The sequence below is a fragment of the Physeter macrocephalus genome, unplaced genomic scaffold (assembly GCF_002837175.3).
Source record: "Physeter macrocephalus isolate SW-GA unplaced genomic scaffold, ASM283717v5 random_470, whole genome shotgun sequence".
In the NCBI taxonomy this organism is placed as follows: Eukaryota; Metazoa; Chordata; class Mammalia; order Artiodactyla; family Physeteridae; genus Physeter; species Physeter macrocephalus.
The window spans coordinates 37,305-54,192 of record NW_021145755.1 but is presented as its reverse complement, the minus strand read 5'-3'; the positions used below and the strand labels follow the sequence as shown (position 1 = coordinate 54,192).

Here is a 16,888-nt window from a genome sequence, read left to right as displayed (position 1 = left end):
CCTCACGGGGAGAGGCATCCATAAGGACCCCGAAGGTGCCCGTCCGGCTGCAGCGACACTGTGCGTGGGACCCGTTCCTGTGCACCAGCTCACAATCCCGTGCTGTCCACATGCCGTGCTGGTCCGCCCTGTGGCCACAGGGCAGTCAGACCTACCATCCCCTCTGGGGAGTGCCCCATCGCCAGGCAGGGGTTTGTGAGAGGCAGGGGAGGGGCCGAGGGTGCCTGGAGTTGGGGAGCAGCATTCCTCATGGGTCTGGGTGCACAGGGGCATTGGTGGGGGCCCCAGGGGCAGGCTGGGCCTCCCAGGGGCTCCCAGGGGGACCAAGGGTTTCCAGAGTGGAAGTCCTCACGGGCCAGGCGGGTCCCACTGCACACAGATGGCCTTGCTGCGATTCGCTGTCTGTAGCAGGCGGAACTCCAGGCTGATCGGGGACTCTAGGACACCACTTAGGAAGTTGCGTCCATGGAACACAGCCACACTGACCACCGGGGAGTTCATAACAGGGTTCTGGGGAAGCCTGAGGAGACAGCCCACCTGGGCTTGGGCACTGCTGACCTCCCCAGGCTCTGGCTGCCCACCTCACTGTCTTCATGTCACTTGCCATGGCCCACCCAGAGTCTGAGATGCCCTAGAGTGGATGCTGTTTCTGAGAACCTTTTTAGCCTCTGTTGGGCTGCTTCAAGACCAGGAGTCCATGGCCTGGTTCTGCAGAAATGCAGCTGAGAGGCTTCGGACCCACTGCCCACACTGGAGTCTGAAGCCCAAGCAGCTACAGACTTTGCCTCTCAGTGCCCTCCCTTCCACCCCTGGCTGACCTCCTTCAGTCAGCCAGTCTTTGCCTATCTCCATCGGCCAGTTTGCCTGTCTGTCTGGCTCCTGTATCCTTTATGTGCCTGGCCCCAGCTGTGGCTCTGTGTCTATCTCCTCATTTGCACAACTGCCCAGAACATGATTCACATGGAGCCCAGCATGGGCAAGGCTCCCAGAGTCATGGGCGGGAGCCTCTCTGTATGATTGTGAACCTGCTCATTTGTCCACCAAAAAAGGGAGTGCTAGGCTGGGAAGAAGCTTGCGGGAAGCCCAAGGGTGAGGAGCCTGGGAGTAACTCTACTCATACCTGGCACCCCGGCGCTCGGCCTGGAACTGGGCAGGGAGCAGCCCCCCTAAGGTGCGGTAAACCAGGAGGATGACGATGGAGATCCCAGGCTCAGGCTCGGGCTCTGGGGGGGCCGGCGGGGGAGCCATACTCGAGGTGGTGGAGTTCTCCATGCTGCTGCCACTTGTGGACAGAGCTGCCAGAGGAGGGGGAGGAGTCACTGTCAGTGACCTCGGACCCCAAGCACCCACAAACGCAGCTCTGAACGCAACCCAGCATCAAGCATGGGAATCTCTTCCCTTTGCAGGTCCAGAACCAGGGTGGGTGCAGAGAGCAGGAGCCCATGAAGGACACATGGGTCCCCCCGGCGCTGGATCCTGACTATCAAGGCCTGGGCGAGGTCACCTGTGGTGAGGGGGAGGGTCTGGCAAGGGGAGAATTGACAGGAGGGCGACATGGCATCTGGCTTGGGGGGCAAGGAAACAGGATCTGGCCCATGGGTCACCCCAGGGCTCTTACCTTCAGGTGGGGACGGCCGTGGGGCCTGGGAAGGCAGCAGCACGTGCGTGTGAGGATCCCAGGCATCCTGGCCCCGGAAAAGGTTGCTGTGGTAACGAGGGTAGCGACGGGTCCCCCGGCTGGGACTGGGGTGCTCCATGCGGTCAATGCTGAGCACTGCCCGGGAGGAAGAGGGGTGAGACCCATCAAGGATCTCCTCCCTGTGCTGAGGGTCCCACTCCCTCCTCCTCCCATCCTGTACCCAAGTTCCACAACCCATAGCCTCCTTGCTACCAGCGCAGAGCCTGTCCCTGCAAAGCGCTGAGGGTGGCAGCACAGCCTCCTGCCACTAATGTTGACATCAATAGCCCCCAGCCCCTCAGACCTCCAGGTCCTTGCCCTTTCACAGCCCCCTGACCCACCCCACCCTACCCTCCACATACTGATGTTGGGTGTCACCAGCCCCACGGGATTCAGGTACGTGAGTTCCATATTCCTCGCGAGCGTGGCCGCGTACTCCTCCAGGTGCTGCACCAGCCCGGCGCTGCCTGGGGAACCCCCAGGGGCCCGCTGCCCCAGCGCTGCCCACAAGTCCCCGGTCTCTGGAGCAAGCAGTGCAGAGCCAGCCCACAGCAGATTCTGGGAGGAGGGAGGTGAAAGTGGGCCCAGCCAGGTGAGGATGTGTGAGGGGACAGGGCATGCCTGAGGGGTCTGGCCAGGTGCTCAGAGAGGTCCCAGTAGGTAAGGGTATGGCTCTGGAGGGGACAAGGGGAGAGAGAGAGAGAATCCAGGGCCTTCACTTCCCCGGGGTCGGGAGGGGCCTGAGCAGAGGGGCGGGGGTCAGGGCCAGGGGATCGGGAGCCCAAGGTGTAGCCCCACCTCATTGAAGTGGGCGTCTTGTGTGGCTGTCAGCCCAAAGCCCTGCTGGTGACTCTCAAAGGCCAACAGATGGGCCAGCAGGCGGGCAGTGACTCGGACATCTTGGCTGAAGTAGTGGTCAGTGTGGCCAGTCACCTCCCGTAGCCTCTGAGCCAGCTTCTTAGCCTCCACAGTATCCAGGACTGTCTTGTTCAGCTCTAGGCCATCCAGCTGCCAGGACAAAGACGGGGATGGTCGCTCTCTGGTCGCTGAGGCCTTTCTCAAAAGCCTCACAAGAAGAAGGGTTTGGATTAAAGGGCAACTGGGAAAAGCCCAGGAGGTCAAGGGCTGGGGCATGATGTCTGGGGCCCAGCACAGGCCTGGGGAGACTGAGGCCAGGGTCAGAGCCAGGGCTGGTCTTGAGTGCAGGGCAAGGTCTGGGCAGTCTCACCAGCAGATTGAGTTCTCGAAAGGCAGGGGAGGTACAGTTGAAGAGGTCAGGCTCCAGCCAACCCTGGTCCTCGTCGCATAGCCGCACGGCAGCTCCTGAAGGCAGTTGACCCCTTGTCAGGCCTGAGGCCTGGACACCTTCATTGAGGAGGTGACCACAGCACCCTCCCCTACCCCAGGGGGAGCTCTGAAGCAGAGACCAGGTAGTAGGCATCCACGACTGGACCCCTGGATAGAAAAGCCCCAGCCCCCAGCCCAGACGGGCCCCAGGCGCTTGTCAGTCAATTCCTGAGGGGTCTGTGGACCATTTCAAACCACCATGACATAAAGAAGAACACAAGGGCAGGACTGTGTGTGTGCATGTGCACCCAGACACACACACACAGGCCAGGACAGCTTCACAGACATGTGGCCCAGGGCAAGAACACACAAACCAATGCTCACACCTGCACACGAGTAGATGTGTGGCCCAGGACAAACGCACAGATACACAGTGCACCCCCAGGAGAATTTTGTGACCAAACTGAGGTGGGGGTGAAAGTTCTCACACAAATTTTAACTGCCCCAGTGGTGACTTTGCTGCCATCTCTCCCTTATCTGTGAGATTGGAATTAGAGTTGAATGAGAATTGACCTGGGCCTTAAGAGAGCTTGTAGCCACCAGCAAGAGGCCCCCTGACTTAAAACACAGAACCCCCTCCCCAAAAGACAGACACAGACACGTGCACAGGCACAGAAAGACACACACAAGAGCATGCACACGCAGACAGTCTCTGTCCAGCCACTGCAGAGATCTCAAGCAGCGGGAAGGGTTCTGTGAGGACCTCAGGCAACAGAGAGGAGTCTGTGGGGTCCTCAAACAGAGGGCAGGGGTCTTTTAGGACCTCAGGTAGTAGGGAGAGGCCTGCAGGAACCTCGGGAACTGAGAAGGGGTCTACAAGGACCTTAGGAAGTGTGTGTGGGGGGAGGGGGTGTCCTCAGGCAGTGGGGAGTGGTCTCTGAGGACTTTAGGCATCAGAGAAGGGCCCCCAGGGTCCTCAGACAGTAGGAAGGGGCCTCCAGGGGCTTCAAGAAGTTGGGAGTAGCTTTTAGAGACTTCAGGCAGTGGGAAGGGGTCTGCAGGGACTTCAGGCAGCAAGAGGGATCTGCAAAAGCTCTGGCAGTGGGAGGGGGCAGCGCACCTGAGCAAACACGTACCCCTTACCTGCACCCCGCAATCCTGCCCAGAAGCCAAGAGAAACAGATGGAGGCTCAGTGAGGATGTGGGGAGGGACCCAGAGCCCCTAAGAGGTAGGGAGGGGCCCACATTGACCCCTACCCCACTCCCACCTCTTTGTAGGAACAAGGCCAACCAACTCAGGAAAAGAGGTGGTTCCAGCAAGTCAGAGGTCAGGCCTACCCCGACCCTCAGCTATTTGCCTGTCCCCCAGGTACTCACCCAGAGCCCCCCGAGGACAGGGCACTGAGGCCAAGACACCAAACTTGGTCTGAGGCCACCACACACCAGATCTCAGGGACTTGGGGCAGGCGTCATAGAGCACTAGGGAGGAAGGAGGCACTGAGCCGGGTAGCCAGGGGCTGGAGCAAGAGACAGCTACATCCACTGCCCCCCACCTACCCCATGCCCACTGCCTACCACTCTGCTGCTGGCCTCATGGGAGCTGGCCCATCAGATTCTGTGACAGGTCCTCAAAATACTTGGGGCAAATGTGGGAGTGCCTGGGTGTAAGTGGTCTCCCTCAGAGAAGCCTCCCGGAGCCCCTACCCAAGAAGCCAAGCATGCCATGGGACTTGGTGACAGCGTGCCAGAGCCAGCCCTCTATATGTGGAGCTGGGTGGAGCCTGCTCACCCCGGCAGCCGCTGGCTGTCACCTCTGCAAAAGGACTGTCACAGCTGTTGCACTGGCGGCCAAGGGCTCCTGGGCGACAGGGGCACTGCCCGCTGTGGGGGGCGCATGAACGTGAAGTGGAGCCCACAGGGTAGCAGTCACATGGGAGGCATGAGTCGCTGCCCCGCGGTCGGTAATGGAATTCCTGTTTGAGAATGGGTCAGGGGCCTGAGGTCAGAGGTCAGGGCTTAAGGTACGGGTCTCAGGTCAGGGCTTGGGGAATGAGTGGAATCAAGGGCAAAGGGTCAGGAGAACAGTGCTCACAGGCCAGAAAGAAGACTGGCCTCAAATGAAACGTAAGAGAGGGGTTAGATGTCAAGGACAAGAGATGGCAGTTAGGTCACGGCATAGGGGTAAGAGGTCAGGGGCTGAATCAGGTGGCAGAGGTCAGCAAGCTGGATAAGAATCACAAAAGTCTACAGAAGAGTTAAGAGGTCAGGGGACAGGGGACAGGCGCACCTTGCAGTGACACTGCCCATTTGTCTTGTTGCAGTTGGGGTCAAAGCCCTTATGAACGTCGCAGTTGCAGGGGCCACACGTTGGGCTCCCCCACCAGCCCCGTGGGCACTGTTGGTCCATCCTGGGGTGGACAGCCACGTGAGACGCCTCCACCACATCTCAGTGACCCTCCCTAACTCCCACCAGCTCTTTCCATCATCTCAGCCCCCAGCCCCTTACCTGTGCTCACAGTGGTGCCCAAAATAGCCACCTACACAGTCGCAGGTATAGCCATGGGGGGCCCCAGGGAGGTGCCGGCATGACCCCTGATTCTGACAGGGGTTCAAGAGGCAGGCGTCCACACAGCCCGGGCCATAGTAACCTGCAGGTTGGGTCAGGGAGCTCAGGACACTGGCCACAGAGCATGGGAGGAAGCAGGCACCTGTCCTTCTCAGTCCCTGCCTCCTCCAGGCTCTCCAGGTCCCCCAGTCTTCATCACGAGCCCCAGATCACCCTGCCCCTACCCAGGCCCCACCTGGCCAGCAGGTACAGGAAAAAGTCTGCCAGAGGTCTCGGCAGTCAGCATGGGGTGGGCAGGGCCCAGATGCACAGGCGTTGGTCACGACACAGCCAGGTTCCACGTTCACTCGGTGGCTCGGGGGAAGCAGGGCTGGGGAGCCCGAAGGCGTGGAACCAAGCCATACTCCCTATGGACACAGCCAGCAAGGGGTGAGACCCATGCCAAAGCACCTTAGCCCCAAGTCCAGCAGAGCCAGCCACCTGGTCTGATGACCCCTGACATGCAATTTCCCTACAAACCCTAGACCCTGACCCAATGGTCCCAATTCAGTGGCCCCATGGGACCCCTAATCATGCTGTCCCTGACACAGGCCTCTAATGACCCTTGATAATCTAAGCTAGACTCTCACCTCCAACAGCACAGAGAGGCTTGACCTGTCTCTGATGGCTCTGGGTCACCACTACCCCTATACCAACCCCCATGTGAATGCAGCATTTCAGGTCCCAAGGCACCTCTGATCTCTGACCACTCACCCTACTGCCCCATATCATGTTCACATGCTGACCCTCACCTGGATACAGCCAACCAGACCCTTAGGAGCCTCCTCTTCACTGCTGGGGGGCAGGCCTCCCACATGGAGTCGCTTTACCTTCAGGCCCTGCAGCTCACTCCCCACAGCCAAGGTGTCCTGGAGGAAGGGGACAGTCAGCACTGGGGGTGTGGGGGGGACCTGATGGACCCCTGCCCTACCCCAGTGTCAGTCTTGGCCTTATCCTAGGCCTTATCCTGCACCACCATGCTCTGTCCCTCTGGCCCAGAGGACTGGTCTGGAAATGAGATGCTCCCGAGTATGGAGGACCTGCTGGAGCATGGGGGACGGGTGACAGGAAGCTTTCAGTCCAGAGCTGGGCTCAGACTGGCCCTTCTCTCCTGGACCCAGAACAGACCCTAAAATTCCATGACTTTGAGCTGGGAAGATCAGGAGACCAGAAGAGGTTTCCAGAAGTTTGGCAAAGTGCTAGCTGCAGAGGTACCCCAAGAGCAGGCCAGAAATCTGCGTGGCCTCCCTGACATGAGGAGGGTGTAGCAGAGTGGGCTCAGAGCGAGGACATGGGGAGGGGGACTCGGGGGAGAATATCAGACTATGCTCAGTGGAGGGAAGTGAGAGGACTAGAGGTGAGGTCAAATGAGGTGGGTCTAGTCAGAAGGCTGAGAATGGACCACCCCAGGGTTAGAGGTCAGACCTGGAAGAGGCTAAAGTCCAATGAGACCATGAGGACATGGTGGCCCCGCCGGCCACCTGGCTCCTCCTGCAACTCCAGCCGCAGATCATGCCATCGGCCATCACTGACAGTCACCTGGTCCAGGAGGAGGTGGGCAGCACGGCCCGAGCCCCTGGTCACTGTCACAGACAGCAACCCCCGATCCAGCTGCGGGTAGAGAGGCACAGCCCTGGGGTCAGAGCCCCAAGTTTGGCTGGGGCTAGGAGTATCAGGAGGTGAGATCAGAGGGCTCAGAGGTCAAGAATATCAGAGGTCAGTACAGTAGGGACAAGGCTATATTTGGTACATAGGGCACTGTGCCCAGGGACACTATGCAGCAGAGAGTGAAGTTAGGGGGCAGAGGTCAGGACGAGGGGTCATGGATTAGTGCAGGTGGCACAAGAGAGCTATCCTGGTATGCTGCACCTGCAGAGGATATGATAGTGGGGAAGAGGGTCAAGGGCCCAGGTCCAGAGCAGGGTCAAGTATAGTCAGTACACCTGGCAGAGAAGTATGCTGTGTGACCAGGCCTGAAACCACAGGAATGTTGCTGGTGCATTAGAGGTTGAGAGCTGAGGGTCTAGGGAGGGGTCAGGAGGACAGACACACCTGACAGAGGAGTGTGCTATGTGGCCCAGCCTGGACTTGCATCAGGACCCCCTGCTTCGCCCGTGTCCGAAATGCCAGCCCCAGGTACCACGGCACAGACACAGCCATGTCATTTCCAAAGTCCCAGCTCAGTGTGCCGTTGCCACGGAAATGGTGGGGATGGGCCATAGCTGGTGGGATAAAAGGAGGAAAGTCACAGGCCTCACCTCAAGAACAGAATTTACCCTGCAGGCTCCTCCTGCCCCAGGCTGCCCACTCACTGAGCCGACAGTCTTTGCCTCCGAAGCCCACAGGGCAGTCACAGCTGAAGCCACCCCAGCGCTCTGAGCAGAAGCCGCTGTTCTTGCAGGGGCCTGAGTCACAAAAGTGCAGCTTGGCCTGGCAGCCTGGGAGAGGAAGGTACATAGAGGAGGTAAGAACACAAGGTGGTGGTGGGGGGCAAAACACAGAGGTCCAGGAGGGCTGAAAGTGGCCATGATCTTAGCCCCATGTTCTCTCAGGGGGGTAGAATTGGTAGGACTCAGGTCCTAAAGGCTAGGCTGCAGCATTCTGCTTGCCAGGAAAGGAGACAAGGAGGAGGTCAGATTTTGAGTTAATCCATATAGCCTTCCACCCTTTCCCTATGATGAGGACATGGCCTACCTGCCATGGTGCCATTGTTTGCGACAAAGGATGCCATGTCCACTCGGCGGCCATCAATATGCAGGTCCCGCATGCAGCCAACAAAGTCCTTGTGGGACACGGGGAAGTTCTCGGGAAGGTTGGGGACACCCCCCAGGAGCAAAGGGCCTGTCAGGTCCAGGGACCTGGGGGTCAGAGGTCTAGGTCATTGGTGGGACTGGGGCCAGGGTAGGTTTGCTCCTGGTGGGGGGCATAGGAAATGGAGGGGGTAGGACTCAGAGGGTATGGTGATTGAGCGGGGAGGGTAAGATCAGGCTGAGGAAGGAACTGGAGACTTACTTCAGTTGCGGGGGTGCAAAGGAGAGTTTATGATGGGCAGATGGTCTGAGGAAAGGTGGAAGAGGCTGGGGTTGAGGATAAGGATGAAAAAGGGGGGCATTTGGGTGCCTGGGGGAGGGGATGGGGGTCAGGTGGGCTGTGGGGCATTAGAGAGACCAGGGGAGTGGAACCTTTGGGGGAGTGGGTGCCTGGGGACTGTGTGGGAGTGGGCAGTCTTGGCAGAACACAGAGAGGGAGGTTAAGGTGAGGTGGGGTTTCAGCATCCTAGTGGGGAGAGGGAAATATGGTGGTTTGGGGAAGGATGGGGAGTTTGGTAGGCAGTATTGGAAGGCTTGGAGTGGGCTTTGGCAGGCAGAGGGCTTGAGGATCGGGGCTGGGGGCCTCACTTCTTGGAGCTTGTTTGTGTGCCAGCAGCCGCGCATGAGTAGTTGCCAATCTCAGCACCAAACTGCAGAGCCACAGCCATGTCGCAGTCATCCACGCTCAGCACAGCCACCTTGTCCTTGGAGGGGCCCTGAGCACCCCCCAGGGCATCTGTCCGGGGCTAGAGACCCAGGCACACCACTCAACAGGACCCCCAGGGTGACCCCTGAGGGGCAGAACCTGGCATCCCAGCTCCCCCCATACTCCCATGCCAAGGGTGGTGCCCACCTTGTTGTAGTATCTCAGATGCACTGTGTGCCACTGCCCGTCATTCAGGCCCCCTGGAACTGTGGGGCTGACCACTGTGTTGGACTCACCTGTGGGATGGATGTGTGTGGAGGCTTGTCTGGAGCTGCTAAGTCCCTCTCCTCCTCCCACCCAGTCCTGCAGGCACAGCTACTTCCAGGGTGACCCTGGATGCATCAGATAACTCCCCCCACTGGTGGCCACACTGGCTGGACCAGAGTGCCTTTGGACAGGTAGGAGAAGCACACACTTCGTGGAGAGATGGGCTTTCCCATAGGGAAAGTGGTCCTCACTGTTGTCTGTTGGGCCTGGAGGTGTGTGTTCAGGTATGCCCGTGGGGCTTGCACCCCTCAGCCATCTCACCCATACACGCACCCACTCGCGCCCACACTAGTCCGCGGGGGCACCCACCGGTGGAATATGTGAGTCTCACTTGCCCAGCCACGAGCTCCAGGGCCAGGAAGTCATGCTTCTCGTTCAGGCGCCCGTTGTAGAAGAGCAGCCCACTGGGCTGCACCGTGGCGAACCTGGTGGGGGGGGGCGCGTCATAAGCCGGACCCCTCCTCACACCCACCATCCCTGTGACAAGAAGGTTTGAGGGAGCCCACCCAGGCTAGGGTGAGAGAGGAAGTGGTGAGAGAGGGAGGGGAGGGGGCGGTGTCCTATGGGACGCCAGGGTGGAGCAGTCAGGAATCTGGGTCTTGAAGGTAGTGGGGACCGCGTGCAGGCGCGCAGATGCGGGCGGGCACCTACGAGAGGGACAGCGTGAGGTGGAAGCGCTGCCGCAGGCCGCGGAACATGACGAAAGAACTGGGCGGGAAGGAGCGAGCCGCCACTTCGCAGCGCGGACCCTCGAAGGCGCCGCCCGCCGGGCACTGGCAGCGAAAGCCGCCGTCAGGCCCGTTGGCGCAGGTGCCCCCGTTGCGGCAGACGCCGGGCACACAGCGTCCAGCCTCCGTGTCTAGCTCGCAGTCTTCGCCTAGGGGTCAAGCCGCGGTCAGAGGCGGTCAAGACCGCGCCCGCCAAAGCGCCAGCGGGCCCCGCCCCTCAGAAGGCCACGCGCTCCAGGCGAGCGCCAAGACCTCTGAAAAGTCCAGCTCCCTCAAGTGGGCAGCCCCTAGTTATACCTGACCGCGCCCTCCCTCCCCGCCTGGCTGCGACCACGCCCCTCCCATGGTCCCGCCCTGTCCACTACCGCGGACCTCAGGGCCCCGCCTCTGCCCAGGGCCACGCCTCCTTTGCTACCTCGGCCTCACCAAAGCCTCTATTTCTTCGCGGCCTTAGGCTCCCTCTGGGCCAGGTTCTACCGCTTCTGGACTAACGGCGCCCAAATCGACCCCAGTTGGCTCAAGAGTGATGCCTAATCCTCACTTGCACTGCAGGTTCACCCAGCCCCGCGCCCTGCTCACCTGTGAAGCGCGGGCGGCAGACGCAGGTGTAGCCCCCCTCGCGCCGCGCGCAGGCGCCGCCATTGCGGCAAGGGTTGGAGTAGCAGAGATCGAGCTCCGTCTCGCAGAAGTCTCCCGTGAAGCCTGGGGGGCAGCGGCAGCGCAGGCCTGCGATGGGCTGGATGGGTCTGAAGAGCGTGGAGGCGGAGGCCAGGAAGGGCGCAGAGGAGTCAAAGCGCAGCACGGACACACATTTCATGTAGTTCTCACAGGGCTCGCGCAGGCACACGTTGTCGTCGAAGGGCAACACGTCCAGGAGAGAGCGGGCGGCAAGTGCGGCTCGGCGCACGTACAGCTGCTCCTGCAGCTCCTCGGAGCTGAACCAGGGACCTGCAGATCCAGCCCCGGCCCCGCGTGGCGCCAGCGCTGAGAAGCTCACGTTGAGCACGGTGCCCCCCACGTCTGTGTCGTTCTGGATGTTGAAGATGAAGACGTCCTCGGCAGGTGTGGCAAGTACTGCGGCCACGCCTTCCAGGAAGTGGCCCAGCAGTGGCGAAAGGAAGCGTTCCTGCCACATGTTCTCAAGGCGCACGGTCAGGCTGTTGGCCAGCAACTCCTCTGTGATGATGATCACGCGCAGCACACACTGCGCCGTCACACTATGTAGCCCATCTGCAGGTGGAAGTGGGGGAAGTGGTCAGTTTGGGGTCAGCGGCTGCTCCTCCCTGGGACATAAGAGGGCTGGGGCCAGTGACTGCTCAGTCCCCAGCACCTCTGTGTTAGCAGGCTGACCATGCCAGGACACAAGGAGGTCTGAAGCTTGTGATCACCAACTCTCTCAGCATCAGGGTGTCAACAAGTTGCTGCTTCCTCTTGCCTCCCTCCAACACAGGGAAGGGCCTGAGCCAGGGATCAACCAACCCCCTCTCTGCCCCAACAGTGCCCATGGGTCAGCAAGTCATTCCTCCAAAAGCACACAAGAAGGTCCCTAAGTGATCAGTAACCCACCCTTCCCCAAGTTATCATGGTCAGCAGGCTAATCAGGACAGAAAGAGGAACCAAGGCCACTGACCACCGACTTTCCTTCCCCTCATCCCCCAGCACTGCAGAACCAGCAAAACATGCCCTCCAAAAATATCCCTCTAGGTCAGGGATCACCCATCCCCTATCTCTGGTCAGTCAACTACTTTCCCAGGGCACTAGAAGGGTCCCTAACCCTGTGACCACTCAACCTCATCCCCCAGAACCCTGGGTCAGCAAGCTCCCTCTCTCCAGGAGGGCCTTGGACTCTGACCTCCTCCTCAGCATCCTTGAATCAGCAAGCTGCCCATCACCCCAGACCTGGGTCCTGCGATTTCAGTGCCCACCCCCAGAAATGAGCATGAGGTGCTTATATGCCTTGTCTCCAGACCCTAGTACACACTGGGTGGCCAACAGTGATGGTTGTCCAGTGAATTGAGGGATGAATGTGCCTTCGTTGGCAGTGCCAGGAGTCCATGCTCCAGAATTGGGGAATAAGCACTGGTAAAGTCTCTCCCAACCCCTTCAGCCTCCAGTATTCAGGCCTGCAAGAGCTTCTCCTGCCTGCGCTCTCCTATGAGGGAACAGCTTGTGAAGGCCTGGGGACATGGCTACAGAAAAGAGGCAGGTGGACCTCTGGACATTTCCCCAGAGGGCAGGGCCTTAGTCAGCCCTTTCAATAGCAGCCAGAGTAAACTGCTGTTCCCAACCACTAAACTACTGGCCTCCCTCTCCTCCACAGATGGGCTGAGGGTCATACCAGACCCAAAGTAACCCTTCATCCGAACAGGGATGTGGTGTGGGCTGACTGGCCTATGCTGGCTTTTCCTGGGACCTCCAGAGCATTACCCCAGGACCTCTAGCCTTTCAGAGGGAGGGGAGCTATCCCTAGATTAACAAGCAGACAGTTCTTCACAGTCAGCAGACAGTTCTTTACAGTCTTTATGGGGTCTGCTAATGCCCTAGAATCTTTGGGGTTCTGTGGCGACTGCCCAAGACCCTAAACAGAGACTATATGACCCTAACCTGTGAGGCAGATCCTGTGGGGTGCAGGAACCCAGAGCGTAAGGGATTCTTGGAAGGCTTGAAAATCCCTCGTTGGTTTGAAGTGCCTTGTGGGGCCCCTGAGGACCTGACAGGCTGAGGTCACTGGCTCACTTGATTAACCCCCGCCCCTCACCTGTGACAGTCACCAACATGGAGGCCACCAGTGGGCGGTTGTTGTCTAGCTTGCGGCTGAGTCGAAGCTCCCCGCTGGTCTGGTTGACCACCAGCAGCTGCAGCTCATTGCCCCGCTCAAAGGAGTAGAAGAGGTGGTCAGAGACATCAGGATCGTAAGCAGGGATGCGCCCAATGATGCCTGAGGGGAAAGTGTCTGAGCGGTTGGATACATAGTTGTTGAAGAGGATCTGGAAGTTGTTGAGCACAGGGCTGTTGTCATTCTGGTCAACCAGGCGGACGTGCACAGTGGCCCGACTGACCAGAGGGGCTGATGTGGCCTGCACAACAATCACATACTCCTGGCGAGCTTCATAGTCCAGGTCAATGAGTGCTGTCAACTCTCCAGAGAAGATATCCATTTGGAACAGCTCAGGGATGTTCCCCTCCACAATCTGGTACATTATATGAGCATTGGGGCCTTCATCAGGGTCCAGTGCAGTGATCTGGGCTACCACCGAGCCCACAATGCTGTTCTCCTTCACTCGCACCTCAAACTCCTCAGCTGGGAAGACCGGTGCATTGTCATTAACATCCTGCACCGTCACCTGGATGCTGACTGGAGTCCGAAGCGGGGGCACACCTCGGTCCACTGCGTAAGCAGTCAGTTCATACACTGGCACCGCCTCCCGATCTAGCCGCCTCACTGTGCGGACAATGCCAGAGGTGGGCTCAATGGTAAAATCTCCATCCCCATCTTCCCCATTCTGGAAAGTGTACTGGACCCGGCCATTGGCATGAGCATCCCGGTCAGTGGCTGAGATCTGCAGGACACTGGTGAAAGGTGGGGCATCCTCAGAAACCAGCCCTGTGTAGTGGGAGGCCACAAACTGTGGAGGGTTATCATTCACATCATTGACCATCACCTCCACATAAGTAGTGTCTGCCTTCTGTGGGATGCCATTGTCCCGAGCTGTAATAGCCAGTGTGTAGGTCATCTGGTCCTCATAGTCCAGTGAGGCCTGCAGTGTAATGGCCCCTGAGTCTGCATCAATGCGGAACTGGGGCAGGTTGTCCTCCAGGAGATAACTGATACGAGCATTCTCACCCACATCATCGTCAGAGGCACTGATGACCACCACGGTGCTACCCACTGGCCGATCCTCATTCACACTCACTGAGTAGTGGGCACTTTGAAAGACAGGCCGGTGAGTGTTGGCATCTGTAATGTTGATGTGCACGTAGCAGTGATCATGAAGGGCACGGTCAGATGCAGTTAGCACCAACTTGAAGTAGCGTTCCTGCTTGTAGTCCAGTGGCAGAGCCAGTGTCACCAGACCTACACCCCCCTGGGAGCTGATGGCAAAGCGATTCCGAGTGTTGCCTCCTGTGATCTGGTAGTTGATGGCACTGTTGGCATCACGATCTACAGCAGTCACACTCACCACACTGGTGCCCACGGTCGCATCCTCATTCAGTCGTAGGTGGTACTCCTTCATAGTGAACTCAGGGCGATTGTCATTAACATCCAGCACAGTCACTGTGACACTGGCTGAAGCTGAGAGTGGGGGTGAGCCATGGTCTCGGGCCTCCACACCAAAGAAGTAATGCTCCACAGACTCACGGTCCAGGGGACCACTCACAGAGACCCAGCCAGTGGCACTGTTTATCACAAAGGGTGTATCAGATGCAACACCAGTTAGGGAATACTCCAATCTGGCATTCTCTCCATGGTCTGCATCCACTGCCTGAATGTGGATGACTGAGTGGCCCAGGGGCGCGTTTTCCAGGACAGAGACCTGGAAGGGCGTGCTGACAAAGATAGGAGTATGGTCATTGATATCGACCACCTGGATGCTGGCCAGGCCTGTGTTGTTGGACAGCGGTGGGCGGCCTGCATCCTGAGCCCGGATGCGCAAGGCATACTCTCGCTCTGCCTCAAAGTCCAGAGGTGCCACCACCTGGATCTCGCCCGTGAGGCTGTCGATGGCAAAGTGGCCGCGGCTGTTGCCACTGATGATGTTGTAGTGCACCAGTCCGTTGGCGTCCTTGTCCCTGTCGGTAGCCGAGACGCGTAGCACCACCGTATGGGGGCGCACATCCTCGCGCACCTGCGCCACGTAGCGTTTCTCGCTAAACTGGGGCGCGTTGTCGTTCTCGTCCAGCACGGTTATGTGCACACGCACAGTGGCAGAGCGCGGCCCGGGCTCTTGTCCCTGGTCGCTGGCCTCCACCACCAGCTCGTAACTTTCCATGTGCTCGCGGTCCACGCGACCGCTGGTGCTGATGAGCCCTGAGCGCGGATCAATTTCGAAGGCGGCAGAGGCGGCGGCGCGCTCAGCTGGCGGCCCCACAAAGCGGTAACGCAGGTTGGCGTTGGGGGGAGCGTCACCATCTGTGGCACGCAACTGCAGGATGGGGTAGCCCTCCTCCACGTTCTCGCGAAGCGTCTCCCGGTATTGCGCCTGCTCAAATACCGGCGCGTGGTCGTTGCGGTCGGCCACTGTCACGGCCACCATGGTGGTGGCCGAGAGGCGCGGCGAGCCATGATCCTGCGCCGTCACGCGCAGGTAGTGGCGATCCATGCTCTCGCGGTCCAGAGCAGCCTCTGTGCGAATAAGGCCGCTCTGTGGGTCGATGCTGAACAGTTCCAGCGAGCGGCTGTTCATGAGCGCAGCCAGCGAGTAGACTAGGCGTCCGGCCTCGCCGATGTCCGGATCCTGCGCCACTACGCGTAGCACCGCGGTCCCCGCCGCCTCATTCTCGGGCACCAGTGCCTGGTAGTTGTACTGCGGAAACTGTGGGTGGCGGTTCGCGGCGCGACGGGGGCGGACCCGGCTCGCTGGGGGATTTCTCCAGGCTCCATGCTCGGTCGGGCCCCCAGCGGGGCGCGGCCCGGGGCGCTGCGGGAGGAAGCGGCGGCGGAAGAGGACGCGGGAGCGCATGCGCTCGGGCGTTGGCTCGGGAGCTGTCCGGGACTCTCGGAGTGCTGAACCAGATGCGGGAGCTGTCCTCTCCTTGCGAGGTGCTGAATCCAGCCCGGGGCCGGATCCCACGGCCCCAGGAGGGCGGTCCAGCCGGGGCCCTGTCCTCCTCGCTTGGGATATCGCGGTTCTCTCGCTCTGACCCCTGAGCCCCGGCGCCCACAATTCCCCGCAGCAGCGCGTGGTTCCCACTTTTGGGGGGGCGCCTCTCCCAGTATTCCTCTGGGAGAACACCGGCTGGGAACCACGGGGCCGAATCCGAAGGTCCGAAGGGAAGGGAGAGCTGTTCTCTGGGCCCGGGACCCCTGGGGAAAGACGTTCTGGCGACAGACTATCTCTTTGCAACGGCCCTGTCCGCCCGCAAGAGGAGACCTCTGGACGCCAGCATAACAGAGACCCTGGTCCTTGTCCTGTCTCCTGCCCGCGGCTGCCAAATGTCTTAACTCCATATTCCGCTCCCAACCCCGGCTGCTCAGGGGTCCCTCGACCGCTTTGGTCGCTTTGCCTTCCCCCTCGGAGCCCCATGAAGACAGGTTCCCTGACTCCCAAGCCAGGCTTTCCATCCTCTCGGACCCCGGGCGACTCGGGACAAAGAGCTAAGGCTCCGCCGCCGATCCGCGCCCCTGGCCCCATAGCAGCAGCTACCCCCGGGTCCCAACCTTGGCCCCCGCCGCCCCCCAGCTCCTCCCGGCTAGGAGGGAACAAAGAGAGGAGGAGAAGGAGCAGGAGTAGCGGGGTGGTCGGCCCCCTGGGACCCCACCACGGCTGCCGCCTCGCCATCACCCCCTACTTCCCCACACGGCCTCCACTGTCCTCCGCCTGGGTCCAGGCCTTGGGCCCGCCTCGCTGCTCGGGCCCCCACCCGGGGCCCTGCCGCCGCCCTGGTCCCCCGCCTCTAGGCCTGTCGCTCCGCGCCGCCGCCACCCTCTGGGCACCATCTACTCCGCGGCCAGAGTCCCTTTGGCTAGCGGCCCCGGCTTTTGCCGCCCCCACCACAGCATCCCCGCCGCTGCTGCCGCCTCCCGCCGCTCCAACATGGCTCCCGGCCGCTGCGATGGTTCGTTCCACCTCCGCCCCGAAGCCCCAA

General features: G+C 60.3%; 1 protein-coding gene across 1 annotated transcript; it reads right to left on the bottom strand.

Annotated features, from left to right (window-relative positions):
* Nucleotides 1-221: 221 nt before the first annotated feature.
* LOC102996403 (cadherin EGF LAG seven-pass G-type receptor 3) lies at nucleotides 222-16,581 on the bottom strand. Its single transcript, XM_028485593.1, has 22 exons — nucleotides 12,840-16,581; nucleotides 10,661-11,311; nucleotides 10,005-10,230; nucleotides 9,663-9,778; nucleotides 9,234-9,322; nucleotides 8,969-9,126; nucleotides 8,265-8,428; nucleotides 7,883-8,008; nucleotides 7,623-7,792; nucleotides 6,996-7,181; nucleotides 6,323-6,439; nucleotides 5,767-5,938; nucleotides 5,472-5,613; nucleotides 5,253-5,373; nucleotides 4,755-4,938; nucleotides 4,343-4,444; nucleotides 2,907-3,001; nucleotides 2,477-2,686; nucleotides 2,041-2,236; nucleotides 1,619-1,774; nucleotides 1,121-1,295; nucleotides 222-520 (listed from the first exon to the last, which is right to left on the bottom strand). Exons 1-22 carry the CDS (start codon nucleotides 16,579-16,581, stop codon nucleotides 349-351), a joined length of 7,470 nt encoding a protein of 2,489 aa, XP_028341394.1. The 3' UTR covers nucleotides 222-348.
* Nucleotides 16,582-16,888: the final 307 nt, after the last annotated feature.